Below are 26,237 nucleotides of genomic sequence, written 5' to 3' on the forward strand. Positions count from 1 at the left end.
TTTGATGCAAAATAAAAATATAGACTTAATTGAATCCAATAGTAAAATAAAGACTTATTTAAATTTTTTGAATAGTTTAAAAACTTTTTAAAAACATTATGCCTAAAGTAAACAACCTATAAAACAATTATGCAATCAAAGACAGAATTTAAGTGAAGAATTTTAGATAAAGTTTGCGAAACTAATTTATAATCATATTAATTATCAATTTCTTTAATTATAGTGTAAAACTTCTGTGATTGATGTATAAAACAATTTTACTAATATCTTTTCCTAGACTATAAGAGGAAGAAACAAAGAAAAGAAGTTGTCATTTTATTGCTATTGGAATTACAAAATATATAAGAAACATAGAAAAAAAAAATACAAGATTGGGAAGAGTTTGGAGAAAAGTTGTTATGATTTACAGAGAAGCAGAATTGGCATAGGGCTGTTATCTGAATGGCTCAACAGGCGCTGACTCTTCAAGAATGGCAGCAGCCTCAAAACATTCAGCCGCTTCTTCAAGTGACGATGCAGTGTCTTCTGCTTTGTGAAGCAGACCAAGATTATACCATGCAGATGGGTTCATCCTATCAACTCGGAGAGCATTCATCAGCAAGCTTTTTATAATTGCAATGGATTGGCTCCCAAGTTGTCTGAGCACACCAGCTGCAGATGTCAAGCTTGGCACGTGATTGGGATCCATATCCAAAGCATTCCGATAAGCCTTCAGAGCTTCTTTTAGGAGCCCTTTTCTCTCATAAAGTACACCTGCAAAATAATATATATATTTTGGTTGAGGAGTGGGGAGAGAAGGAATAAGAGAAATCTAAGACATTACCCATCAGAGGAATTTGTTAAACAAAATTATGAAGAATATAAGAAGTACTATGTATTGACAATAACATAAACCAAAGGAAGAATAAACTTACCAGTTGCATGATTTCTAACAGCAGAGTAAGAACTGATGGCGGCGGATTTTGAAAGACAAATCTCAGCATCTAGCCACTGTGACAAGCTTATGTAGAGATAAGCTAGATCATGCCATATTTCCTGTTCAAAACTCCTAGAAGAATATCCACAGTCCTGTGAACAATTAATCAAAAAGATAAGCCCCTTTAAAAGTTGTTCCCTGAAAAATATTTTCTCCAGGAAAATGACACAAGAAAGTGCATCAAACACTCCAACTGCAAATGATATCATGTTCTAAGGGGAAAGAGAGCTTTTGTTAAGTTTTGAGTGGATAGTAATCACATCCAAAACTGGCAACCAAAACTTCCCTCAATCATACTCTAAAAGGCCATTTACAACCTACCATTCTCACAGTACGCCTCAAATCTGTACCATGCACAGGTACCCAAGTGATGGCAAGTCACATAGTCAAATACAAAACATTAAAAAGGATGATTTCGTGGGATAATTTCTGCAAATCTACCTTCTAACCTATCTACCTATCTAATTCCAAAAACCAATGCATGACCTAAAGTCAACTTGGTTGGAGAACCATTTCAGTTTCTTCCAAGAAAATAGAAATCAATTAAACAACATAGGTAATGAATAGGAACACTAAACAACTAACAGACCTTATGAAGCTTCTTGCCAGAACCAAAACTTTTACTCTGTACTTGAAGAACAGCAAGAAGCTGAGTATATGTCTCAATGGCACTTTTCAGCCGCCCCTGTGCAATTTGAAGTTTAGCTTTGGTGCGCAATAATTCTCCCTGATCCCATTTGCCAGTTTGATCCAAGGCAGCATTGAGAACAATTTCACCATCCATAAAACGTTTTTGTGCTGACAATATGCGAGCCAACAACAACCACCCCCTAATGTTCGAGCCACCTTCTAGTTTTAGCGAAGACTTTGCATAATAGAGTGCAGCTTCCAACTTCCTCTGCTCAGCATTTCCTAGGCTGAGATAATAAAGAAAATTTGGGTCTTTCATACTTGTAATTTTCCCAGCACTTCCCAAGGCCTGAAGGGCCTCAGACTGTCTTGCAAACCTCTCAGAATTGGATGGGGCTGACTTGGAATGTCCTAAAAGAGCCACACCCAGTAAAAAGTTACCAGTACCTTCCAACTCACTGCATTCATCGTCCAAGCTTTCAAGGGCTCTACGAGCAAAACTAATCCCTTCTTCTGCAAAATTTAGTTTTTCCCCACAAATTCTTGATGCCATTAACAAAGCTTGAACACAATCTGGATCCTCTCTACTACTCAACAATTTCCGCAATAGATTCAAAGCAACCAAATCTTCACCTGCTCCATAATAACAGAGAGCTAGAATGTGGTATCTTTCTTTGCGATTAATAATCCCTGGAAGCAGCTCTTCTATTTGGTTAGCCAAAGCCCTCAAATCCCCAGACATGGAGAGAGCAAATGACAGATGATCCAAAATTGATGGATCCCATTCAATTCTCTTCAGAGAAACTTTTCTTAATAGTATCATTAACAGGAGTATAGCTTCTTCTATGTTATTTCTAGGGACAAATGAACTATCCATTAGGGAGCGGAGGTTTGGGGGGCTTGCTTCGCCTCCACAATACAGAAGAAAAATGGCAAACTGTTTTTGAATCCTTGCGGTAGTTTCCGCATCAAGGTTCCACTGATGGAGAAGAGCCCTGCGGTAGGACAAAATTGCTTCACGTGAAGAATCACTAAATTTCCATAATTCTGGAAGCAGCTCGACAGCCTTATTAAGAGTCTCCTGCAATTTACAGTCAGCACCAAAGTTTTCAGGCAAGCCTTCTGGTAATGAAGATTCAACAATGTCCAGAATGACTTTGCAAGTTTTAGCAGCTTCTGCAAGAATGAATGGAAATATACATTAGCCATAAACTGATGATTAAATTGTTGTGTGTAGCTCTTTCTTCTTTATTTATTTTTTTGAGGAGAAAGAGTGTCATGAAGATGAGAAACATGAAGGGCATCTGATAACAATGAAACCCACCAAGAAATACTTGACAAACCCCATCCCAAATAGTAAAGAAGCTTGCCAAGAAAATAAAATAAAAAGAGCATCAAAGCTAGGATATCATAACAGTGTTCTAGTTTAAATGTTGTTGGATTCTTGGAAAGATGCCAAATGCCAAGAATGGTAACAGAGAAGGTTGAAAAGCTTTTGAACTAGAGAATTGTAACCATTAGAGGCATTTCACTTTGATAATGAAAATAAATACATATATACCACTAATAATACTAATATTATGAATTACTCACAAATACTAATGATCATGTTAGTCATACTTACCAATTATTGAAGGAAAGCATACTAATATTTATAAGATAGTAAGGGGAAGGGATATGGAAAAAAATGCAATATATCTTATTAGAAACTAGTATCCTGACAGCTTGATTCATGAAATCCCATCCAAATTAGCGACATAACTAAAGCAACTTTTTAAAGGAATTCATGACAATTAATAACATAGAAATCAGTCCCACTTAGTCATCATCAGAAGGAATAAATTTAGAATATAAAATAAAATGAAATTTAGAGTGTAAGTCTAAAAGCACTTAACTATAACTTACTACATCCATACAATTACAGAGTTGATATAAGATCTATATACTACTACATATAACAAGTACCTTTAAACCTCTGGAGATGCTGCAATGATTTTGCTTTGAGAAAGATTGCTTCTAGCAGTAAACTGACAGCATGGATAGACATTGGTGGAGGAGCATAGTCATGAGATCGTCTCTTACGACGTTCTACTCTTCTGGAAAGGGTGAGTTTCATTTTGGGAGTTATTGCAGCGATATCTATTCCTTCAAACACATGTAGTGCAGCTTCTATATTTCCTTTCTGATATTCAATTCTTCCCAGCAGTGCTCTTGCTTCCTGCAAATTGCAGACACCTTAGCCAAAAGAAAGCAAATAAAAGCGCTTATAGAATTAATGCAACTAATTTCCATACACTAGATTAGTTAAACTGGGAATGCTAGGATTGACAAGTGGCAAACAAAGAAGGAAAAGGAAATGCACAAAAAAGAATTAATAGACAGTGCAAATGACTGCAAATTCCTGACAAATATACTATGATCACTTTCTCGCAAACAGTGTTGACAAGAGTAAGGATAAGCGAGAAGCCACAGGTGGAAGGTACCATGAAAAGTAACAAATGGTCTAGTAGTGCAAGAAGCAACATTATGGCATGGACACAATAGTGAATTGTCTAAAAGAAGAAGTAGCCTTAATTAAAGCAGTGTTAACCAGTTACTCATCAAAAAGTTGTAAAAATGACAACTTCTGGCTGTAATTAGAGCAAACTGACCAAGTAGAATCTGCATAAGTTTTAGGGTTTATATTGTCAAAGAGAAAAATATATGGCTTTTAAAGTTAAACTGATAACTTCAAGCCTATACCATAGCAGAGTAAACAAGAGGCATCACCGTATCAGCATATTTTGCTGAACTAAGTTGAATAAAAATCTCAAGCAAGGTAGGATAACCAGATGTCATAGAAATATCCTTACTAAGTTGAACTTAAAATGACAAAAACTTTAATTACTAGTACAGAATAAAGATTCCTATTGATGAATGAAAAGATCGGGAAAACTCCTAAATGGAGGCTTGAATAGACATAAACAAGCCAGATTTGAAAAGTTATCAGGTTTATTCTTAAAATGGGTAGGAAATTTAGGAAAACCAATGTGCCACCACAAATTATCACTACAATAATATGGACCCCAATGACAGCAAGGACAAACAAATACTCCAGAAAGAATCAACTTGAAAGTTGGAAGAACGAAGAAGCAAACCTCATAATTCAGCGAACTACTTTCACGCAGAGACAATTCAGCTTCTTCTATATTCCTGGAATCTGGCTTTTTTTCACTGTCACTAACTTTAGAAGAATAACCACTCAATGAATAATCTTTGGTAGCAAGGGATTCGGATGAAGGTATCATCTTGTCTACTTTTGTTATTGGCTCTCCGGTGCATAAACACTTCATTATCTGTCCCAAATCCTCCCTAAGTCCACCACTTCTCGGCTTCTTAATCCTTATTTTACCCTTCATATTGTTTCACCACTCTCCAAAATCTTCAATCAAAAAGAAGAAAAAAACAGGAATAACAACAACATATTAGCACTCAAATAGAAGATCTAGATCAAAAGGATACATGTCATAACTAATAGATATACAATATGATGACCAATGCAATCATACTAATCCATAAACAGTAAAGTTCTAACTTTTGTTACATAAAACAGATTACAAGAATCAAATTTTGAGAATTCAAGACATCTGAAACTGAAATCCAACGGTAAGTTATGAATAGAATAATTTAAGAAACCAGATAAATTTTATTTTAATATAATTTGAGCTTAAAACCCAGAATTCAAAAACCCCAAAATTACTGATCAAGACCAAAAACAGACCAATATTTCACCAACCCCACTTCAAAATTCTCACCAAACATCTAATCAAGTTCCTAAATTATAAATTAAAAAAACAAAATAGACACAAATTTTACCAAGAAAAAAAATATCTATCTCAATTCAAGTAATCGAGAATCCAAAAACTCTACAGAAACTGACAGTTCAATCAAGTCCACATTAAATAAAATAAAGCAAATAAAAAAGAAAAAGGAAAAAAGAGCAGCTCACCTTTTGTTTTTCCAAAGAGAAAGGGAGCAAAGAGACCACAGGACATCAACAGCAACACCACCCATCTGTTTTTGAAGATTGCCCCTTCCAATCCAAACAAAGCCCTCCTTTATTAAAAGATTGTAACTTTGAAAAATAAAAACTAATCAATCAAGCAAGCATCCAAAGCCAATGCCTTCAAGAACCTTTTGTTTTCTTCTTTTCTTTGCTTCTTTTTATCCTTTTCTATTCTTTTGAAATTTCTTTTCCTCCTTTTGGCCCCTCCTCTGTTTTTACTTATAAATAAAAATTTTGGGGTTCAAAAACAAAATAACAAAAACAAGGGATGGAATGGAATGGCATGGAATAGAATGTGAATTGGATCGTGAGAGAGCAGATTTGGAATTTCAAAGAAGAAAAAAAATATTAATAAAAATGAAAAAAAAGCATTAAATAAGGTAGGTTATTATTGTCAGAAAGCGGGATTCTGGGGTCCACTAACGACGGTGGGCGAGTCTAGTTCTGCGCCACGTGGGATGCCTTTCATATGTTTTAGTGCTGGATTTTGACGGTTATTAACGAGATTGATTGACATTTGTGTATTAACCTTTTTCTTTTATATTTTTCTTTTTTTTTCTTTGAGAGGTTCAAACAAGTAATTGGTAAGGAGTATTAATTAAGTTGATATAATACTTGAATAAGTTTTTAAATTATTTAAAAATTTTTAAAGTAAATTTTTATTTTTTATTATTTTTAATAACTTTATATAAATTTTTATTTTTTTATTATTTTAATTAACTTTATATAATTTTTTTAATTAAATAGACTCTTCTAATTAACTATTAATTGATTATCATTAGTTAAAATTTCACTTGTTATTTTATATTCATAAAACGTCAACATAAAAAGTGAAAATGCAATATGATCATATAATCGCGTTACAATAATATATCATGTCATCATCTATTATAACATGTCAGTATCTTGCGATACAAATAGTATGTTGATTAATAACAATTAGTCAACTATGAATTATAAAAGTTTATTTGATTTACAATAAAAGTATAATGATTTGATTGAACATAATAAATGAATAAAAATCAATTTAGATTTTTTTAAATAGTTTAAAATTTTTTTAAGTATTATGCCAATATTTAAGTTCTAAATTACAGCTTGATTTTATTAAATTTTGATCACTGTTAACTGAAAATGGATCTAGCTTCGAGTTGAAGTTGCATAATTATAAGTATAAAATTGAAGGATAAAATTGCACATATAAAAAGTAATCCTCTGTCGACATATTTTCTATTAGTTTGACACCTAGCATTCAAAACAACCAATACTAATAAACTTTTTAAATAGAAATTACGCCTCTTTGATGTTTTGGGAAATGAAATTCCAAACAATAATTAAGATTTAAATGTGAAATCTCTTCTATAAAATATAAACGTACTTACAAATCAGATTATTATGGCTTGACCAAAATTAAAATTCAACTATTACAATTTAATCAAAGAAATTAATAAATATATTATATAAGTGAGAGTGAGACGCTTCATGTTTTTAATCCATGCTTAAACAAATTAGATTGTTAGTGATCATATCATGAGCAGTTCCTTTTAGCAAGAAAACAAATGCATCTAGCATGGCTGGGTTACATGCATACATATATAAGCAGTGAAGAAAAGGCAATCCCTTAATGATGACAACCATATTGCATATTCTGCAATAATGGGGTTCAAAAAGACACGGTTTTGGCTTAAGTTTAAGGAAGAGGAGGATTAATTAAAGCCTGCCTAACATCTGCCATGAGTGCTAAGGGAATTGACTGCTAGTGGGTGTTTGGTGGCTGAATTAAAGGCCTTTTACAGCTGTGGGCTTAATCCTTTTATTTTCGTGGGGAGTTATTATACTTCATGAGGTTGATATTAAAGCTTGGGGAATTAATTACTAATAAATAAGTTTTGGAGCATGGGGTTGATTTTAGTTGGGCATGTGTTTTTAATGCATGACTTAGTGGATGGAACCCTGACCTGTCCGAATTCCAAATCTTTTTATACTTTTTGTTCAATTTTGACATTGATTTAGGCAGCTAATCCAACGACTTTTTATTTTTCCAAGACCAAAAAGAAAAAGAAGAAGAAGAAAAAACATAGGACAATGTGAATATATAATTATTTTATATCACTACAAGATGCTATCAGTTTTAAACTTATAAATAAGAGTTTTGAAAACAAAAGTGTCTATGTTGATATTTGATAAATTTCTTTTGTGTATCATTTTTCGTCAAGAAGGACAAATGCTTTTACTAGAAATAATCACTTTTCTGTTATTTTTTTCTTTAATAATTCATCATGTCCACGATAATATTGGAATTTAAGAAAAAATAAAAATACTATAACTAGGGTTCAATTATTAAGATATAGGACAGCTGTCTGTTTTCCACCAAAAGTCCACCATGTTGAAAATATTGGATGCTCGCATGCGATGCTCCTATATATATATAGTCCCATTTCATCAAAAATGGCTGTCTGCGGCCATTGTCAGTCATCAGAATATTCCTCTTTTTGGTCATTATGCCAAAATCATCATTACGACCCACAGCAATCACCTTCAGGAAGTTGAGAACTTGGTCGTCTATGTTTATTCAATGATGCATGCACCAGAGAGCTTACCAACGCAATCCCGCTCCAAAACCAGCATGGTAGATGACATGACATACTTGTTTTGTATTTTGAGGGCTTCCAGCTCTTTTTCTTTTTCTTTTTTTTATTTGAAAATACATCTATCTATTATTAAATTTTATATATTTGTGAAAATAATTCGACAGTTTCGATACATATAACAATTTTACTAGGTTCATTCCATAACGCAACAATTAGTATTACAACTGGCTGATCAAGACCAGATTACTTTGTTCAAGAAATTGATCTGCTTATTATAAGATCAAAAAGCAGATATCCCAAGTACATGCACAAACAGAAAGAATGGCAAGGGGCAATGCATCACGTTGGTGACGTAAACATTATATATATATATATATATCCATCTTGTTCGGGTTCAATGCATCCATTGGATTATTGATCACTGATAAGTGGTAACAATTTACAAATCAAAGCTCATTATTAACCTAATTCCTTACTAGAAACAATTGTTTACCCAAAGCTAAGTCATTGGAGTTGTAATCGAGCTGAAAATGAAGGCTTTCTCCAGAGCAAAGTCAGAATGACCAAACAGGTTGGGTAGGTACAAGGCAAACGAGGTCTGATAGTTTGGTTGGGCACGTGTTCTGTCTTTGAAGCTAGGAAGAAGACTTGATAGGCGTTGCACTTCATGCCTGGCCTTGTCCCATAAAAAGCATGCAAATTGCATGTCAATATAAAGATGTGCCAAAACCTTATATAGTATTTTTAATTAACCATGTGTCAAACAAACCTTAGTATTTGGCTTCTTCCAACACTACACATCTTTCAAGGGCGCACAAATTTGACGTTCATTTTTCTTTCCTTTTCTTTATTTTTTTTAAATAAAAAAAAACCCATAAAGAAGATTTATCATTTGTCATGTTAATTATTTAATACAAGACAAACGTTGCATTCAAGTATACTGAGACCAAGGGGCGAAAAGATATGGTAACTAATTCCTCATGTGAGCTGCCTAGTCATCATGATCCAACTTTAATTAAGGCTGGCCGTTTAAGCCGTAAGCCTGTTCTGAGCAAATTCTAAACACCAGCCTTGACTACATCTTAATAATAAAAAAAATGAATACAACCCAATGACTAATTGATTTAATTGGTAAGATGTTTCGTCTCAATCTTAATAGTTTTGGTTTAACTTATATCATATTTATATTTTTTTTCCCTTTGTGTTAGTTAATGTTTGCAGAGTTGGCTTGTCAGCAAGATGCTCCAGCATCAAATCTTTTTAACTTTGGACAAATATCAGGACTTGATTGTTGAGACCAATGCCAGCAAGAGAGATGAGCAGCTGACCCAAAGGTTCAAGTTATTTTTTATGGAAATGTGCTTAGAATTTTATTAAATGTAATTATGAGATTTGACTGGGAAAAAAAATTCAAGAAAGAGTATAAATAGATATTTACCATACATAATAAAAGCTACTACTGGAATAACATCTGGACAACCATATATATACCAACCTGCATGAACCACCTATCCTTGGCTTCTTTTGCTGCCCACCTGTGTTAGTATGTTCATATATATAATCTTGAGTTATCAATGTGAAATTAGTGTCTTGTATCTCATAATGACAAATCTCTTCTTATCTGTTAAGATATCCTAATTGAGATAATTAATTACATTTTATCAAATAAAAAGGGTATTTTGAAAATTTGAAAAAATTAATATAATTTTTATTTTTTCTGCAAATTGTCTAAAATATCTACTAAATTAAAATCTAATTGATAAGATATAATAAATATCTTTTAATCAGATAGGACAAAGGTAAGTCACAATCGGATTTATTATGGATATGGATCGCAAGTTTATTACCTGTATGATGTTTGAGTAAAGTACAATATCACCCCTTGAATTCCCATAAAAATCTATTATATTATTATTTTATATTAACTATATAAATAATGAAAAAAAAAAGTACAAGTTAAATGTCAGCCGTATAAGAGGCAAGGGAGAAGTTTGTCAAAATATTATTCTATTCTACAAAAATCAAATGCGTGATCTACGATAAAGATGTTAACGTATCGTCAGTTGGACAGCGTTGAAGGGGATGGGGCTAGTGCTGGGGCTGGGACCTCTTCATTAAATCAATAATGCTGAATTTGATTGAGACATGCCAAGTATATTGGGATTCATTTTCTCTCTCTTTTTTTTCTTTTTTGACTTTATAATATAATGTGCATCGACTTCTCCATACCATTTTCTTCAAACCATATGTAGCCCAGTGTAACTCATCCAAGTGGATGATCCTAAATTTAAGTAAAGAAAAATAGTATATTAAATTTTTAATTAATGTAAATAGTTAGATTTTAGTATACTTTCATCGTTATCAACTTTAAAGAATTAAAAAAAAAATTTAAGACATGTTTGATTCGGGGAATAAAATGAAAAGTAAAAATAGAATAAAAATATTATTATATTATTTGGTTAATGGAATGAAATAAAATAAAAATTATTATTATAATTTATTGCAATATATAGTTGATAAAAATAATTTTAGAATAATAAAAAGACAACAATGCCTTTTAATATAATATATGATTATTTTATTTTTTAAATATTTATATTTTATTTATAATTTTATCGTAAATATTTTAAAATATTAATATTTTATTTATAATTTAAATACTATTAGGGTCAANATATTTTTAAAATATTAATATTTTATTATAATTTAAACATTATTATAATTAAAATATTAATAATTTTAATTAATTTTTAAATTTAAAGTATTAATTTTTTTTATAATATATAATTAAAAACTTAAACTCTTTATTATAAGAAGATTTATTTTTATCAAAAACAAAATTTCTCTTTATATAATTTAGTCAAATTTACATCGAAAGACAAAATGAAGTGAATTTTTTCTTTTTTAATAATTTTATTTTATTTTTATTAAAACTTTAAAATTTTAATAGTTTAATAATTTATTATTAAAATATTACTATGATTTTCTATTTTTTAATTTTTCTCTATTTGCATTTTTAATTTTTTAATTTTTATTTTCATTTAATAATTTAAACATTACTATTTTAAAATAGTAATATTTTATTTAAAATTTAAATATTATTATGATTAAAATATTAATATTTTTATTTTTAATTTAAAATATTAATTTTGTAGGTTTAGGTTTAAAATTTGTTAATGTAAGGATATTTTAATCCAAAATGTTTTGGACTCTATTCTTATGAGTACGGAACAATTAATACCATAGGGGGAGATGATAATAACCATTCCAAAATTTTACAAGGTTTCGAGAAATAATTATTTAAAATAAAAAACAAACCAAATGAAGAGAGAAAATTTTTTGAGGATTAGAGGGGAATCAAGCATGCCATTACATTTATGGAAAATTAAGGCTACCCCTAATTATAGACTGATTTTGTCTTTTCTTTTTTATTTTACTTATGGTTGGAAAGAGATTGGTTGCACTTTCGCACGTTACCCTTGAAAGAAGCAAGTGATGAATCTCGAAAGCTGTACTTATCAACACTTTCTTTTTGTATAAGCAGTTATTAATTTTCCATTTGGAGTTATTTAGCTATTGTGATAAGCTTAACCACAATAACATAAAAAGGGTAACAGTTTATTGCTAATTGCATTTGCTTTTAAGTCTTTGATTTAATGATAAATACATAATCAATATTTTTGTCATCTTAGTTTAAAAATTGAGAATTTTTGAATTGAAGATTATGAAAGGGATTAATAACTAATATTTAGTAAATTTCATCATATAACATAAAAGATTAATTCAATATTACTTTAAGCATGTAACATAGTAATCTAACATAAATTTTAATTTGAGGGTTGATATCTTCTTTTAAGTTTCAAACATAAGTCACTAAGAGAGTATTGAGTTTCAAACCTTTTCAACTTAGAATTTCATTCATACCCTATCTCAACAAATGTTGGAGTTAAACTTTTAAAAAAGTTTAATCTTTGAGGTTTTATTTTTTTTACCATCTTAATCCTAAACATCTTCTTTCTTTTTTAAACAAACACAACTTCATACAGGATATCAATGGGTACCTTATAATCGAGTACCTTACATTACTTGACTCGATTAAAGAAGATTATAATATTTTATAATCTGGTTCGAATAGTAAAACTACCATCTATCACAAGCTTGGGTAAGGTCGTTTAGTGGTCTTAGGTATTCACTATGTGAATCTGGTTATAAATAGTGATTTTTAATATTAAATTTTAGTTTTATTTGTTATTTATAAATTTTTTATAATTAATGTAATATTTATTAAAATTCATTATTATAAATATGATTTTAAAGTTTAATTTATTTTTTGAACTAACTTTAATTTATTAACTTAATTTTCATTAATAATATACATACAAATTGATTTTTAAATTTATTTTAATTAGGTATTTAATAAGTAATATCCAAAATATTTAGGTATGGATTCAAGTAATAATTTAAAAAATTAATTGAATATTTATATGATTTGACATTTGAGTACTCTATCAAATAATCAAGTTTGGATTAGAACACTTGAAAAATAATAAATACTCTATTTCTTGAAACCTCTAACCTCACGTTTGTCACTAATAATTTGAAGTCGTATTTATTGCATTAACATATTTCTTTTTCTTAAGGATTAATTGTTGAAGGATTAAGTCGCTCACGGTTGACAATATAAACTAATGAGATTCTTTTTTTTAGAATTTAAATTCAATTTTTTGAATAAATACATATTGTTATTAAACTAATTACTCACATGCTTAACTATTGGAACTTTCACAATAAGGGTAAGGGAAAGAAACCCCTGAATTGTGGATATTTTTGAGACCCTCATTTATAAACCCTGAGGCAGGTTTAATTATTGACAATGGTTTAATCATTGACAATGGTTTAATTATTGACAATGGTTTAATCATTGACAATGACATGGGAGAAACTTGGGCTTGTTGACGAGGATATTTTTGTTATATATATATATGATATATATATATTTTTTTTTTTTAAGTTCATAGAACATCTTATTGATCAACCTTGAATTAGATACGAGTTAATAAACGTATCAAAGGTTACATCATATATGACTTATGGCAGAGACATAAAGCTTGATAATAATCATATTGCGTCTTTCAATAAATAGAAAAACGTTACAAATTAAAAAAAGAAAATAAAAATAGTTATAAAATTAGAGAAAATTACTAAGGAAATCTAAAACAAAAGTTTCTTGCATAAAAACCCTATATCAAGATTTCAAATTAGAAGTACCTCAGAGCTCATATGACATATAAAAAACACTTAGGTGGCGTTTGATATTTTACAATGCAATGCGATTACAAGTAAAGTGATTGTAAGTAATATGATTACAAACAATGTGATTGCAAGGAAGATAACATTGTAGTGTTTAGTATATAANACAAGCAATGTGATTATAAAGAAAATAATATTATAGTGTTTAGTATATAAATAAAATAATGATTAATATACATGAAAGATAATATTGCAGTATTTGGTTTACAAGTTTTTTGCTAGGAATGTAATGTTAATTTTTAAAATTACCCTTATTTATTAAATACAAATTTAATATATTTGTATTTTTTATTATTAATTTTATATAATACCATCTCTTAAATATATTTTTAATATCATATATTTTATTTTCATTTTTATTATAATATTATATATTTTATTTTCATTTCTTTAATATAATTTTTATATTATATATTTTATTTTCATTTTTAACTAAATTATATAAAATTTAATTTTTTATATTTTATTTTATAATTTTCTATATCATATATTTTATTTTAATTATAACAGTATAAAATATTTTTAATAGAGTAATAAAGTTGAAGAGTAAAAATATCTTTAATAACATTGCATAGTGTAATATAATGTGATTACAATAATGTGATTATATTGATTTTGGATTGTAATCACATTACATTTCTTAATTGTAATATGATTGCATTGTAATTTTATATTACAGTAGTCTATTACAAAACAAATACTACGATATAATTTAATTAGACACATTGCAGAAAATGTGCTCTCACTTCTTTCATAACAAACATTAGCTTAGGTTCGGGCCCAAACTCAACCTACTCATTTAAGTTATTTTTATTATTAAAATATAAATAATATTTTAAATAATTATAAATATTATAATAGTCTTAGGAACTGAAATACTACAAGCGTTAGATAAACCTTTGCTTGTTTTATTTTATTATATTAAACAAGTTTTACTCAATAAGATAAATAATCTCCTTATTGGTTACAAACACAAACACTGCATGGTTAAAATATATTTATTTTTAAGTACATTCAAATATTTTATAAGTAAATTTTGATAATTAGTAATTGATAAATTATGATGCACAAATTTGATCATAGGTAGCTCGTTTGTCAGCCCAATGATAAAGTGCATGTATTCTCAAGTCTAAACATTAAATTCGATTTTTTTTCAAAAATCTTAATTTATAAAAAAACCAAATAAATTTGAATTAGGCTGGTTAAGATATCTAATCTTTACATGATTTGTATATTTTAATTCTGATCAACATAGATTCCAATCCATATAAATATGCAGATAGACTTGGTAACTGAAATTTACCGTGTAATTTATTTCTGTTATACGATAACCGACGGCGCTTATAAATATTACACTGCTTGTAGAGCTTGCGAAACGAAAACCAGAAAGAACAGAAATTAGGGAAAAAGGCCCATGGATCCTTTTCTTTGTGGCTAAACAGGAATCTTGCCCCCACCTTTTTTTTTTTTTTTTTTCCAAAAATTGCAAGCTTGTTGGCACGGTAATCCGCCAAAAAGGCCGGAGGAGTGATTAAAACATAAAAAACATGAGATAAGGGGGAGGGTAGTTTCGTCATTCAATCTCTTGTGGCAATCCCCGTAATTTCCATCAACCGCAGGAGCAAATTCTTAATCCCTTCCCTATAAATACATACAACCCCACCATCTTTTCATTCTCCTTGCCCCCATATAATTTTCTTTTCCCTCTCAAAGTTCTCTCTCTCTTCCGTTCACTCTTTGTCTCCCTCTTCTCTCTCTCTCCCCTCCTATTCATAAATCACTTTCAAACGGCAATTTTAAAAGCCAGATTCCGGCCACTGCATATCTTGGTTTTTTTTTTTTTTTACTTTTTTACCCTTCTCTTTCTCTCTCTCTCTCTCTCTCTTTTTACCCTCTCCTCTTCTTAAATATTTTACCACAGATTTTTACTTTCCTACTTTTTACTGTTTAACCTTTTTACCCTACAATATTTTTACCGCTCTTTGGTTTACCAAACAACCCCGTTTCTTGAAAGAAAGGGAGTCAAAACAGAGGTTCCCCTTTGGGGATCTGTCTTTTTTTTTTTTTTCTTTATATTCGCGTTTTATACACAGTATATATTTGGCAGTGACGTGGCATGCACCAAATAGGGCGCAACAATGAACACCAAAACGATGCGTCTCCCGCCCCGTCGGGTTTCCATGCCCAACAACAAGCGAAAAGAGAGAGACGATTTTGACCTCAAACACTTAAACCCTCCAACCACAAAATTACTTAAGCCAGCTGCCCCATTAGCCGGCTCCGACAAAGCCGCCCACCCGGTTCACTCCAACCAGCTCCTGGCTGGTTACTTGGCCCACGAGTTCCTCACTCGTGGGACGCTGTTCGGCCAACCGCAACTAACGGCCGCTGAATCCAGGAAGGGAATCAGAGAAGAAGCCGAGCCAAGCGAGAGATCTAGAGCAGGCGACGCCGAGCCGAAGCCGAAGGAGGAGAAGCATCAAAGGTACGTGGAGGTGGCGAGTCTGCTGAAGACAGATGGGGCCAACATACCGGGCATCGTCAACCCGAGCCAGCTAGCTCGCTTCCTACAGATGTGAGGTTGTTTTCTCACACGTGGAGACACCTCATTGGCCAGTGTTTTTCTTTAACTAGAAAAACAACAACGAGAAGAAAAGGAAAACGAAACAGAAAAAGGATGCTTTGTTTTTTTTTTAGAGAGCATATTTTATTTTTCTTCTCCGGCTTTCCAGTGGAGAAGTTCTCTGTGGAGTACGTAGCCTTAGCTCAATAGCTATTATTTTTTCTTTTTGTTTGTTGTTTGTTGAATGTATGCATGGGAGATGCATGCATGCATGCATGTACATTTGATTAGCGTATGATCTGAATAATATTATAAGTATAAGAGTTCCAAATTTATTGTTTTTCTTTCCATTTGCTTGTGATAATGTTAACGTTTAAATGTCGATTTGCATGCAAATATTTCTGTAGAGGAAGAAACGAGCACAACTTCAGTGGATAGAATGTTCCTTTGAGGGAACAAGTGGGTGTTAAAGGTTGATTTGAATCTGTGAATGAAGTCACGTATCCCTTGTTTGATGAGAATAATTGGAAACCAGCTCCATGAACCTTCTGTATGTATGCTTTAAATCTTACGATGCACCCATAATGAAAGGATATCGGAATCGGAGTCAACATTGATTTCGGGTCAGTTCCAACATACAAACGATAGGATTAGGCTCCGGTTCTAAAAATTCTGGAATGAAGGCTAACAGTTTTCTGTAGCGGTTGATATTGGAAATGACTTTTGCAATGGTAAGATGAGCAAATATTAATTCATTGCTGATTATAAAAGTTTCATTTCTTTGACAAATTTGGAAGTCAACCATATTTATTTTTCCATGAATTTACATCTTCCGTGTTTAGAGAATACAGTTTTCAACAAGTTGATGATATAAGCATACGAAACAGAAACCCATTGATAAACCTTTGACATTTGAATTTGAATTTAAATGCCTTTTTGGCTGCTTTGTTGTACTGTCTTTAACAGTCAAACCCCACACTCCACTGGAAAATTGAAAATACTCGGGTAAAAATAACTGCCTCACTTTTTTTTTTTTTTTTACTCTGTGCATAGTACTTTAATTCAAAACAAATTCTAATTTTTGGATATAAAGGTACTTTGATTCAAAATAAATCCTAATTTTTGTCATTTATATCAGTAAATGTTTTATTTTTTATTTTACCAAATATTGTAATGTAATTTTAAGATTCAGTTACAGAGAATGTAACCTACTTTTCAATAAAATCTGGAATTTTTTTTTAAGCAAGGCAAAATAGGCACCGGCTTGGAGTTATGTGGTCGTGGTACCCGTTCTCAGTCAAAAGTTCCTAAATAATTGAAGAGAATTATTAATTATTAATGCTATTTTTATTTTAAATTGTCCTCTCTCTTCCTTCCGCTTACCTAACCCTAACCCTAACCCTAACCCAATAACACTGAAAAAAAAAAGAAAAAACAAATCGTTGTTTTCCCTCTCTCTCATTCGTCATTTCCTTTCCACGCCGTTTCTTTCTTCCTTTCTGTGATCTGTCCCGTTCTCTCGTTTGCTCTCCAGCCGTTTCCACGGTGGCCATACCATCGTCGGCCCCGTAATCTCGATGTGACCGAAACTACGACGTACTTTCTCTCAGTTTAATGTTTTAGAGATTTTAGCTAGGTCCGGCGTCGGATCCGAAAATTGGTTAAAAAATTTTCAGCTAATTAGGGGGATTTGCGTAGTTGCTGGTTTGGAAATTTAATTGGGAATTTTGATGGCTAAAGTTGGTAGTTTAAGTGATTTTGATTTCTTGCCAAAGATTTAATTGAGGAGTCAATCACAATTCAAAGATTACTCCTCCTTTACGTGGAGCGTCCTCTGCCAAAAAAGCTAAGAATGGTACTTGGTTCTTTACAAAATGCAAGAAATTTTTTTTTCAGAAATTCTACAAGGAAAATGGCTAAAGGCTGTGCTTTGGCGAAATAAAAGTTAAAAAAGAGCGCATTTATAAATAATTAAAAATAAATTTACTCTTAAGGGCTCTAGGAATTTAAAATAAATTTTATATATTATTTGTAAGTTTAAATATTATTATTTTATTAATAAATAAATTTTAAATTTTAAAATATTTGTTTATAAATTTTAATATTTTCTGATTAACTCTAGTGCATAAATTTTTTTTAAAATTATTTTTTAATGTAATGACAACATATGATTTATTTAACATTTCACTTGTAATTAATTATTCAATTATAATAAAAAAATTCATCATTTATAGGTGTGAGTTTTAATAATAGTTTGATCAATCTTACATATTTAAAATTGTGATTAATTAATTATAACATAATAACTACTTATCAAAAAATTATAATATAATAATTATAAAAAGTATGTTCCTGACGATGACTAAAGTTATTATATTAAAAATATATCAAAAAAAAAAATATATATATATAATAAAAGAAAAATATCTCATTCAAAGGAAAAATGGAAGTTATTACTAACTCGTTTTCCTTAGATGGAAGAGAAAATGTGAGGAAAGATAAAATGAGAGAGAAAGAAAAGTAGTTTTTTCTTAATAAAATTAGAGAAAGGTAAAATTATAAAATAAAAGAGTGTTTTTTTATTTTGATGGATTAGATTTAATCTAAAAAGTAAAAAAAATGCAAATTCATTTATTTCTTTTATTTTCCTTTTACTAATTGAAGAAAAAAATGAAAAAAGAATACTATTTCCCTTCAATTTTTTTTATTTCTCTTTTTCTTCCGCCGAAAATAAATGTAGTGTTAAGGATCAAAAAAAAGAAAAAGAAGAAGATAAAATAAAAGAAAATAGAAAAGCAGACGTGTCCTTTTGGCAGGATGAAACGGCACCGTTTTAATTGGATAAGGAAAAAGGCCGCGAGATTTTGGGTCTCGTTAACTGGTCAGCTCAGGTCCCCATTGCTCATTCTTGCTTCTCTATTTTCAGGGTGATGACTTTGAGAGATCAAATTTCTTCAAATCCCTTGAAGTCCTAACACCAAGCCTCTCCAGAAATCTGAGGTAGTCAACGGTTTTTTATTTTTTAAATTTTCCCGTTCTCTCTGCTTGTTTTTTCTATCGTAAAGTTAAATTTCATTAGATATATTCATTAAAAAGAAAATTATTGTATCTAGAAATGGGTAAACAAATGATTTTCGTATAAGCATGCTGGATGATTGCTGTGGTTAAAAAGCTACGCAATTCGTTGATGATGAATTGCCCTTTACTTATTTTGTTTTCTTATTGCTTATTGTGATAGGCTTTCTATTGGAAAGAGTATAGTATCTCAGCAGGAGTGTTGGGCATTTTCGGATTAACAAAATCAATGTACTAGAAGCAAAATTTTGTAAAATAGACTCTCCTTGGTTAGGATAGGTTCAGTATTCATTTGCCAATTTCTATCTTCCATTTGCTTGGAATTACTTTGTTGCTGAGAGAATGTTGTCCCTTCAAATTAGTATTGCTCCAAAATCCTTTTTGCCTCTTGGTGCAGTGAACATTGATCATAATTCCTGCCCCTTGCTGCCTATTTCTAATTTTATTCCCGGTACTCTTAGTCATTCATACCAAATCTTGCCCTCCTGTATACACCATAGCCGCGTTTTTAAAACTTTCCCTATCTTCGCTATTTCAAGCAGATCAGATTCCAATCCTGACCCTGACCCTGATCCTGAAGCTGGCTTGAAGCCTAAATCTAAGGCTAAAACGCAAAGCCACAACAACAAATCTATATTTTCCCAGAACAAAGATGAAAATCAGGATAAAAGCTTCCCAACAACCCTTCCTAAGAAGCCAAGACGTGGCCGTAGGAGTGAAGCTGTAGCCGTTGAGCATTTTATACGCGACTCACTTGAACGGACATTTGAATCAATCCGACACCAGAGTCCGGAAGTTTTTGAGAATAAGGTAAATGTGGTGAAGGATAGACTTGACAATGATTTTGAATCTGAGAGTAGTAGCGATAAGGATCAGGATGAGGAGGGTAGTGAAGTTGGTTTTAGAAGGGGAAAGAAGATGGTGGTCGAAGAGGATGATCCAGATTGGCCTTTGGATGCAGATGTTGGATGGGGAATTAGGGCATCAGAGTACTTTGAGCAGCACCCAATTAAGAATGTAGTGGGTGAAGATGGTGTTGAGATTGACTGGGAAGGAGAGATTGATGATAGCTGGGTAAAGGAGATCAACTGTCTGGAGTGGGAGAGCTTTGCTTTCCATCCAAGCCCTCTAATTGTTCTTGTATTTGAGAGATATAATAGGTAACTCTTTTCCTCTCAAATTTATTGTGTTACTGTCTGTCTCTTTCTAATGGTCGTAGCTCCAATTTTTGAATATTGAGGCATATGACCCAGAATCTCAGCCACTTACACAGTGCTTATGAATGCATTTGTTGCAATTAATTTTGCCTGTGTTTGGCAAGAGCATTCAGACAATAAAGTTGCTCAAGATTCATTTTGGTATTTCCTCATGATGCATGATACCTAATTAAGTATTTATATTATGTTCTTATATCTTTGTACTAATTATTGATGTTTATACACCAAATATCTGTCATAAAAAATATATTTCAATATTTATCCCTATGTGTTATAAGGAAAACATCCATTCTTCATTTTGTCAACAGGGCAACCAACAATTGGAAGACTTTGAAAGAGCTGGAGAAGGCGATCCAGGTATATTGGAATGCCAAGGACCGATTACCTCCTCGGGTATAAATCTTTGCTTTATTCTTGAGTTTTAAACCTCAACTTTGACTGAGAACACTTTGTTGATAAAAGATAAATTACACTCCACAAACTTAAGGACTCTCAATTTGGTTGCACTTAAAAAACTATGCTCAGTGCATGTATTATTAATGCACTCCATTTGGTTGCATGAGAAAGCAGAGTGTGTGTTACTTTGTTAGGGAAAGGTCTAAATTTTCTTGAATTTGTTTTGCCATGTTTATCTGCCAATAATAACGCCTTGAAATGTTCCTGGAGACAGGCAGTGAAGCTGGACATCAATATTGAGAGAGATTTGGCATATGCTCTTAAAGTCAGGGAATGCCCGCAGATTTTATTTTTACGCGGAAACCGGATTGTTTACAGGGAGAAAGGTAGGTTGTACAGTTACACTTTTAAGAGTTATACAAAGAATCGGTCTTTCAAATTGCTGTGAACTCCTTGTGTGATGTGTCACTTTAATGAGGGTCTTTGCAGAGTTTCGCATGGCTGATGAATTGGTCCAAATGATTGCTTATTTCTACTATAATGCTAAGAAGCCTTCCTGGATTGATGAGGCAGCTATATGTCATCCTTATTAGGTCAGGATGTGATAAACAATCTGAACCTACAGTCAACAATATGCTTTTCTCATAATCTTTTCTTGATTGTGTTACTTTTCTGTTTTTCCTTGGGGATTATGATTTGTCATCCTTCTGACCAGGGGTTTCCTACGCTTCAATGCAGGCAATCCCAAGCTTTTTCCTTGCTGAACATAATAGGACCTTATCTTATTCCCTTAATGTGAAAAGCAGAAAATGGCTTAAGGAAAACATGACAAAGTGATGAATCATCTTTTCTGAGACCAATTTGATATATTATTGTTGAAAATTTTAGTCCTATCACCTTCTGGACAAGTGCATTGTAAATAAACTCCATGGATTACATATCTTGCCCAATTTTGCTGAATTACAATAGTGATAGTGTTGCTGCAGTAGTGTTTTTTTCTTCTTTTTAGTTTTAAGTTTTTCATGAATTGCCTTGGGAAATCAAGGGTTTCTGGAGGGATGCTTTATGTGGATCATAATGAATCGAGAACAAGTAAAAGAGACACCAGGTTCTGGCCCTTTCAGCACAAGAAGTTGATTAGAATCCAAGTAGAGTTTCCACTTTCAGGACCCAAATATCTCCCTGCAAGTTTATGCTGTGTACTGATCCAAATGAGAGATAAAACTCAATGATGTAGTTCCAACCAACATCCATGTTTTCCAGGAATATTAAATGTGAAAGAGAAATAACAGCTCCTCAAAATAAAGATGAAGATACAGATTGTTGAAGTGGGTATCAGAAACTAAACATCAGCTTCTCAACAACATTGCCTGAGCTTGACTTTCCAGTTCAAAGATGTTCACCCACAATTTTCTTCCCAACAGTCTGCCTTCCAAATGGTTCATGCTTCGATAATTTTTTCCATAGTATTAAATAAATTAACTTTTTGGGCAGCCAAAATATGTCTTGCAAGGCAATATTATTCTTATTCAGACGCACCAAAATTTTGACAAAAATTTTTCCTTTCCTTTTCAGAAATATCTAAAAGTAAAGGGGTCAGGACATAAATAAAACAAATAAAGGGAAAAAAAAAATTCTAGGGTGGCTCCTCTCACTTTCTTCGCTTTCCTCTGACCACGCTCGCTTCCACCCCCAAAAATCTCTCTGTCTCTTTCTCATTGATTTTTCTAGGGTTTGCTGCAGATCTCGTTGAGTGCTTCATTGATCATTAATCTTCTCTCCAGAGGAAAAGGAAAAAAAATGAGAGGAATAGTGAACAAGCTCGTCTCCCTCTCTCTCTCCGTTGCCGGCAAATGGCAGCAACAGCAGCTCCGCCGTCTCAACATCCACGAATATCAGGTTTATTTACGTATACCATTTTTCCTTACATATACATATATATATATTTAATTCCTTACATGGCCTTATTATATATATTTTAATTTTTTCTGAGAAAAGTGAAATGGAAACTATGATCTCAAAAGCATACTTGACTAGTGATCTATAGTTTAACTGATTTTAGTTTCTGTTTGGTTCGCATGAAAATAATTTTACGAAGTTTACGGTTATTCCTTTTTTTTTTGTTTGGGAATTAAACTTTGAGTTTACTTGCATTTTACTGATTTTTGTGGATCTGTGTATCTGTTTGGGAATGTAAATTTTATGTGAGCGTACTGGTGATAGACGAAATTTTGGTTGTTTGAAAATCAGGGGGCTGAGTTGATGAGCAAATACGGAATTAACGTGCCCAAAGGAGTTGCTGTTTCTTCTGTTGATGAAGTTAAACAAGCGGTCAAGGATGCCTTCCCCAATCAAAATGAGGTAAATTCTTCAATTTCTCCGAGGGGTTTTTTGTTTATATGTTTAATAACCTGATAATTCGTTATGTTAAGCACAGCAGAGTTATTGGCGTGTGTGCCTGACTATGAGAAATTGAATTCTGGAAAACTATTTTACGACATATTTTAATATGAAATGATTGAATAAGATGGGCATGGATAACTTTGATTATGGTGCAGCTGGTGGTTAAAAGTCAAATTTTGGCTGGTGGAAGAGGCTTGGGAACATTCCAAAACGGGTTTAAGGGTGGAGTTCACATCGTTAAGGCTGACCAGGTTGAAGAAATAGCTGGTATTTAAAGTTTTTTGATTATCTTTACAGAAAACTTGACTCGACTACACATTACAAAATACATTTATGTAAGAGTGTTGTCCTGGAGTTTGACATTTATCTTAGCAAAAGATGATATTCAAAGTTATACATGTGTTTCTTCATGTGCCATCAAACATGTTCTCTTCCTATTCATTCTTATGATTGTACGCGATTTAGTATTTAATGACTTTGCTTTTACTTTTTACCTTTTCTCAGTCAATATTTCTTTATTTGTTTTATAAGAGGTGCTTTATTTTCATTGAATGCAGGAAGGATGCTTGGGCAGATACTTGTTACCAAGCAAACGGGCCCCCAAGGCAAAGTTGTCAGCAAGGTTAGGCATGCATCATTTTTTTAACGTGGAACTTAAGCTTCAATGAATTTACACAGTCAGTTTGTAATTAAACTTTGGGGCTTCGGTCTAGTAATTGTTGGAATCTGGTTCAACTTCATTTACCTTTTACAGGTTTACCTGTGTGAAAAGTTATCACTTGTGAACGAGATGTACTTTGCTATCACTCTGGATCGTAACACTGCTGGTCCGGTATGTTTACAAACTGAGTAGGTTAACTTTAAAGCTGCTGGAAGCAACTATTTTTGCTACCCCAATTACTGGTGGTAACCATTGTTGATTTCTCAAGAAGTCAAAGGTCCTTAATTGCACAATGTTGTTCTGTTTCTCAGCTTATAATTGCCTGTAGAAAGGGAGGAACCAGCATTGAAGACCTTGCAGAGAAATATCCTGACATGATTATTAAGGTTTTGATTGTCTTTTTTCTGCTGTTTTATTATAACCAATAAGGCAGTTTCTTCTTTCCATAGTGGTCATGATATGGTTATGCAACTGATTTATCGTTTATTCTTGATAGGTACCTATTGATGTTTTCAAAGGAATTACTGATGAAGATGCTGCCAAGGTTGTGGATGGTTTGGCTCCCAAGGTTGCTGATAGAACTGATTCTATTGAACAAGTGAAGAAACTATATAAGCTTTTCCATGAATGTGATTGTACATTGTTGGAAGTAAGTATGAATTTCTTTGTTTGGCTATATTTTTCCCTTTGAATATCTCATTTGTTACTAGTAGTTCTATTTATTAACTGCAAATGCATTTCTGTTTATTCTGATGCTCATCTTTTTGTGAATGGTAATTCTTTTGGTCAGATCAATCCTCTTGCTGAGACTTCTAGTAACCAATTAGTAGCTGCTGATGCAAAGTTGAACTTCGATGATAATGCTGCTTTTCGTCAAAAGCAGATATTTGCTCTCCGTGATCCATCACAAGAGGATCCTCGAGAAGTATGGATTTGTCTCCATGTTAATTTTCTTATGTTTATCAAATGATTATTCTTGGTTGTCTTGTAAATCAAAATACAACTTAAGTAAATTACACGATAATCCAATATTTGTACTCATGGCCCTATTCTGCATTGTCTTTTATTACAGGTTGCTGCTGCGAAAGCTGATTTAAATTACATTGGCCTAGATGGAGAAATTGGTTGCATGGTGAATGGTGCAGGGTTAGCAATGGCTACAATGGATATAATTAAATTGCATGGGGGAACTCCTGCCAATTTTCTGGATGTAGGTGGGAATGCTTCTGAAGGCCAGGTAATGCTGTCCTTTTCTTTTTATATTTTCATATCATTTCCTTTTTTGGTAATTTTTTGTAATGAGGCTAAGTGTGCTTGGGCATATGTTCACACAAACTTCTACGCATGCTTGTATGTTGTTTCTGCTTCTGGTCATGCATTTCTAGCATCACTTGGCTTGCTGTAGACTTGTTAGCTTTATAAAAAATTTGGCATCTGATGCTAACTTGATGCAGTAATCACCTTCAAATATATTTGTCTTTTAATTCTTAGATAATGTGGGACAGGTGGTCGAGGCATTTAAGATATTGACTTCTGATGATAAAGTGAAAGCAATTTTGGTGAACATATTTGGAGGAATAATGAAGTGTGATGTGATTGCGAGTGGAATTGTCAATGCGGCCAAACAGGTGAGAGTTGCATAAAATTGTTTCAACTTCTGTGTGGAGCAAGTTCTTTATTTACATTGGTGACCAAGAGTATCACACTTCAATTAAATTTTAATATTTGGATGAACCATCATTTTAAAACTAGTGCAGGGAAAGCCCAACAGTTTGTTTGTAACTTCAAAATTTGACAAACAAAAACAATAATAGTTTCTTTTATCCTTTTTCTTTTTTCTTTAAAATTTGTTGAAAATTTAAGGCATTGACTTATACTGGGCCTTGTGGTATAGGTTGCCCTAAAAGTTCCTGTGGTGGTTCGTCTTGAAGGTACCAATGTTGACCAAGGGAAGAGGATTTTGAAGGTAGATATGAAATTCGATTATCTTTGGAACTCATGGGCATACATTTTCTTATATCTTGAGAATTATTGATGCCATTTTGATTTAGTTGATGATTAATAATGGTTCTGCAGGAAAGTGGAATGACACTAATAACGGCAGAAGATTTGGATGATGCTGCAGAGAAAGCAGTTAAAGCGGCAAGCAGTTGAGGAATTTAAGATATTGAGTCTTGTGTTCTTGTTTCTCAAAATCCTTCCAAGAACTAATGAGTTTTACAAATCAAGCCCCATTGAATCTTGCTAATGATAAAGCAGAGGGTTGAGGAATATTCTTTATTATACTGTCCCACGAAATTGGGTTTTCGTGGTTGATATGGTTGCATTTAGCATACAATTCAAAGACTGAGATCAGCGTATTTCTTTCTTCTT

The 26,237-nt window shown here is 32.1% G+C and overlaps 4 protein-coding genes across 4 annotated transcripts; 3 read left to right on the forward strand and 1 right to left on the reverse strand.

Annotated features, from left to right (window-relative positions):
• On the reverse strand, positions 293-5,990 carry LOC18613094 (tetratricopeptide repeat protein 7A). The gene is made up of 6 exons (XM_007050154.2): positions 5,595-5,990; positions 4,744-5,027; positions 3,572-3,824; positions 1,566-2,782; positions 915-1,068; positions 293-753 (listed from the first exon to the last, which is right to left on the reverse strand). The coding sequence occupies exons 2-6, from the start codon at positions 5,002-5,004 to the stop codon at positions 434-436; spliced, it is 2,205 nt and encodes a 734-aa protein (XP_007050216.2). The 5' UTR covers positions 5,005-5,027; positions 5,595-5,990; the 3' UTR covers positions 293-433.
• LOC18613095 lies at positions 15,239-16,460 on the forward strand. Its single transcript, XM_007050155.2, has one exon. The coding sequence runs from the start codon at positions 15,688-15,690 to the stop codon at positions 16,126-16,128; it is 441 nt and encodes a 146-aa protein (XP_007050217.2). The 5' UTR covers positions 15,239-15,687; the 3' UTR covers positions 16,129-16,460.
• LOC18613096 lies at positions 18,976-21,788 on the forward strand. The gene is made up of 6 exons (XM_007050156.2): positions 18,976-19,112; positions 19,351-20,347; positions 20,713-20,797; positions 21,075-21,186; positions 21,290-21,393; positions 21,539-21,788. The coding sequence occupies exons 2-5, from the start codon at positions 19,530-19,532 to the stop codon at positions 21,391-21,393; spliced, it is 1,119 nt and encodes a 372-aa protein (XP_007050218.2). The 5' UTR covers positions 18,976-19,112; positions 19,351-19,529; the 3' UTR covers positions 21,539-21,788.
• LOC18613097 (succinyl-CoA ligase [ADP-forming] subunit beta, mitochondrial) lies at positions 22,420-26,221 on the forward strand. Its single transcript, XM_007050157.2, has 12 exons — positions 22,420-22,699; positions 23,051-23,161; positions 23,359-23,470; positions 23,761-23,825; positions 23,958-24,035; positions 24,176-24,250; positions 24,361-24,513; positions 24,655-24,789; positions 24,937-25,101; positions 25,370-25,492; positions 25,759-25,830; positions 25,941-26,221. Exons 1-12 carry the CDS (start codon positions 22,601-22,603, stop codon positions 26,016-26,018), a joined length of 1,266 nt encoding a protein of 421 aa, XP_007050219.2. The 5' UTR covers positions 22,420-22,600; the 3' UTR covers positions 26,019-26,221.

This window comes from Theobroma cacao, chromosome 1, assembly GCF_000208745.1.
Source record: "Theobroma cacao cultivar B97-61/B2 chromosome 1, Criollo_cocoa_genome_V2, whole genome shotgun sequence".
NCBI lineage: Eukaryota > Viridiplantae > Streptophyta > Magnoliopsida > Malvales > Malvaceae > Theobroma > Theobroma cacao.

Coding starts and splice junctions, on each gene's coding strand:
- LOC18613097 (XM_007050157.2), top strand. CDS start 22,601: ATGAGAGGAATAGTGAACAAGCTCGTCTCCCTCTCTCTCTCCGTTGCC. Junction 22,700..23,050: donor TCAACATCCACGAATATCAG/GTTTATTTACGT, acceptor TTTGAAAATCAG/GGGGCTGAGTTGATGAGCAA. Junction 25,493..25,758: donor TTGTCAATGCGGCCAAACAG/GTGAGAGTTGCA, acceptor CTTGTGGTATAG/GTTGCCCTAAAAGTTCCTGT.
- LOC18613096 (XM_007050156.2), top strand. CDS start 19,530: ATGTTGTCCCTTCAAATTAGTATTGCTCCAAAATCCTTTTTGCCTCTT. Junction 20,348..20,712: donor GTATTTGAGAGATATAATAG/GTAACTCTTTTC, acceptor TTTTGTCAACAG/GGCAACCAACAATTGGAAGA. Junction 21,187..21,289: donor GATTGTTTACAGGGAGAAAG/GTAGGTTGTACA, acceptor GGGTCTTTGCAG/AGTTTCGCATGGCTGATGAA.
- LOC18613095 (XM_007050155.2), top strand. CDS start 15,688: ATGAACACCAAAACGATGCGTCTCCCGCCCCGTCGGGTTTCCATGCCC.
- LOC18613094 (XM_007050154.2), bottom strand. CDS start 5,004: ATGAAGGGTAAAATAAGGATTAAGAAGCCGAGAAGTGGTGGACTTAGG. Junction 3,825..4,743: donor GTAGTTCGCTGAATTATGAG/GTTTGCTTCTTC, acceptor TGCAATTTGCAG/GAAGCAAGAGCACTGCTGGG. Junction 1,069..1,565: donor CTGGCAAGAAGCTTCATAAG/GTCTGTTAGTTG, acceptor AATTGTTCACAG/GACTGTGGATATTCTTCTAG.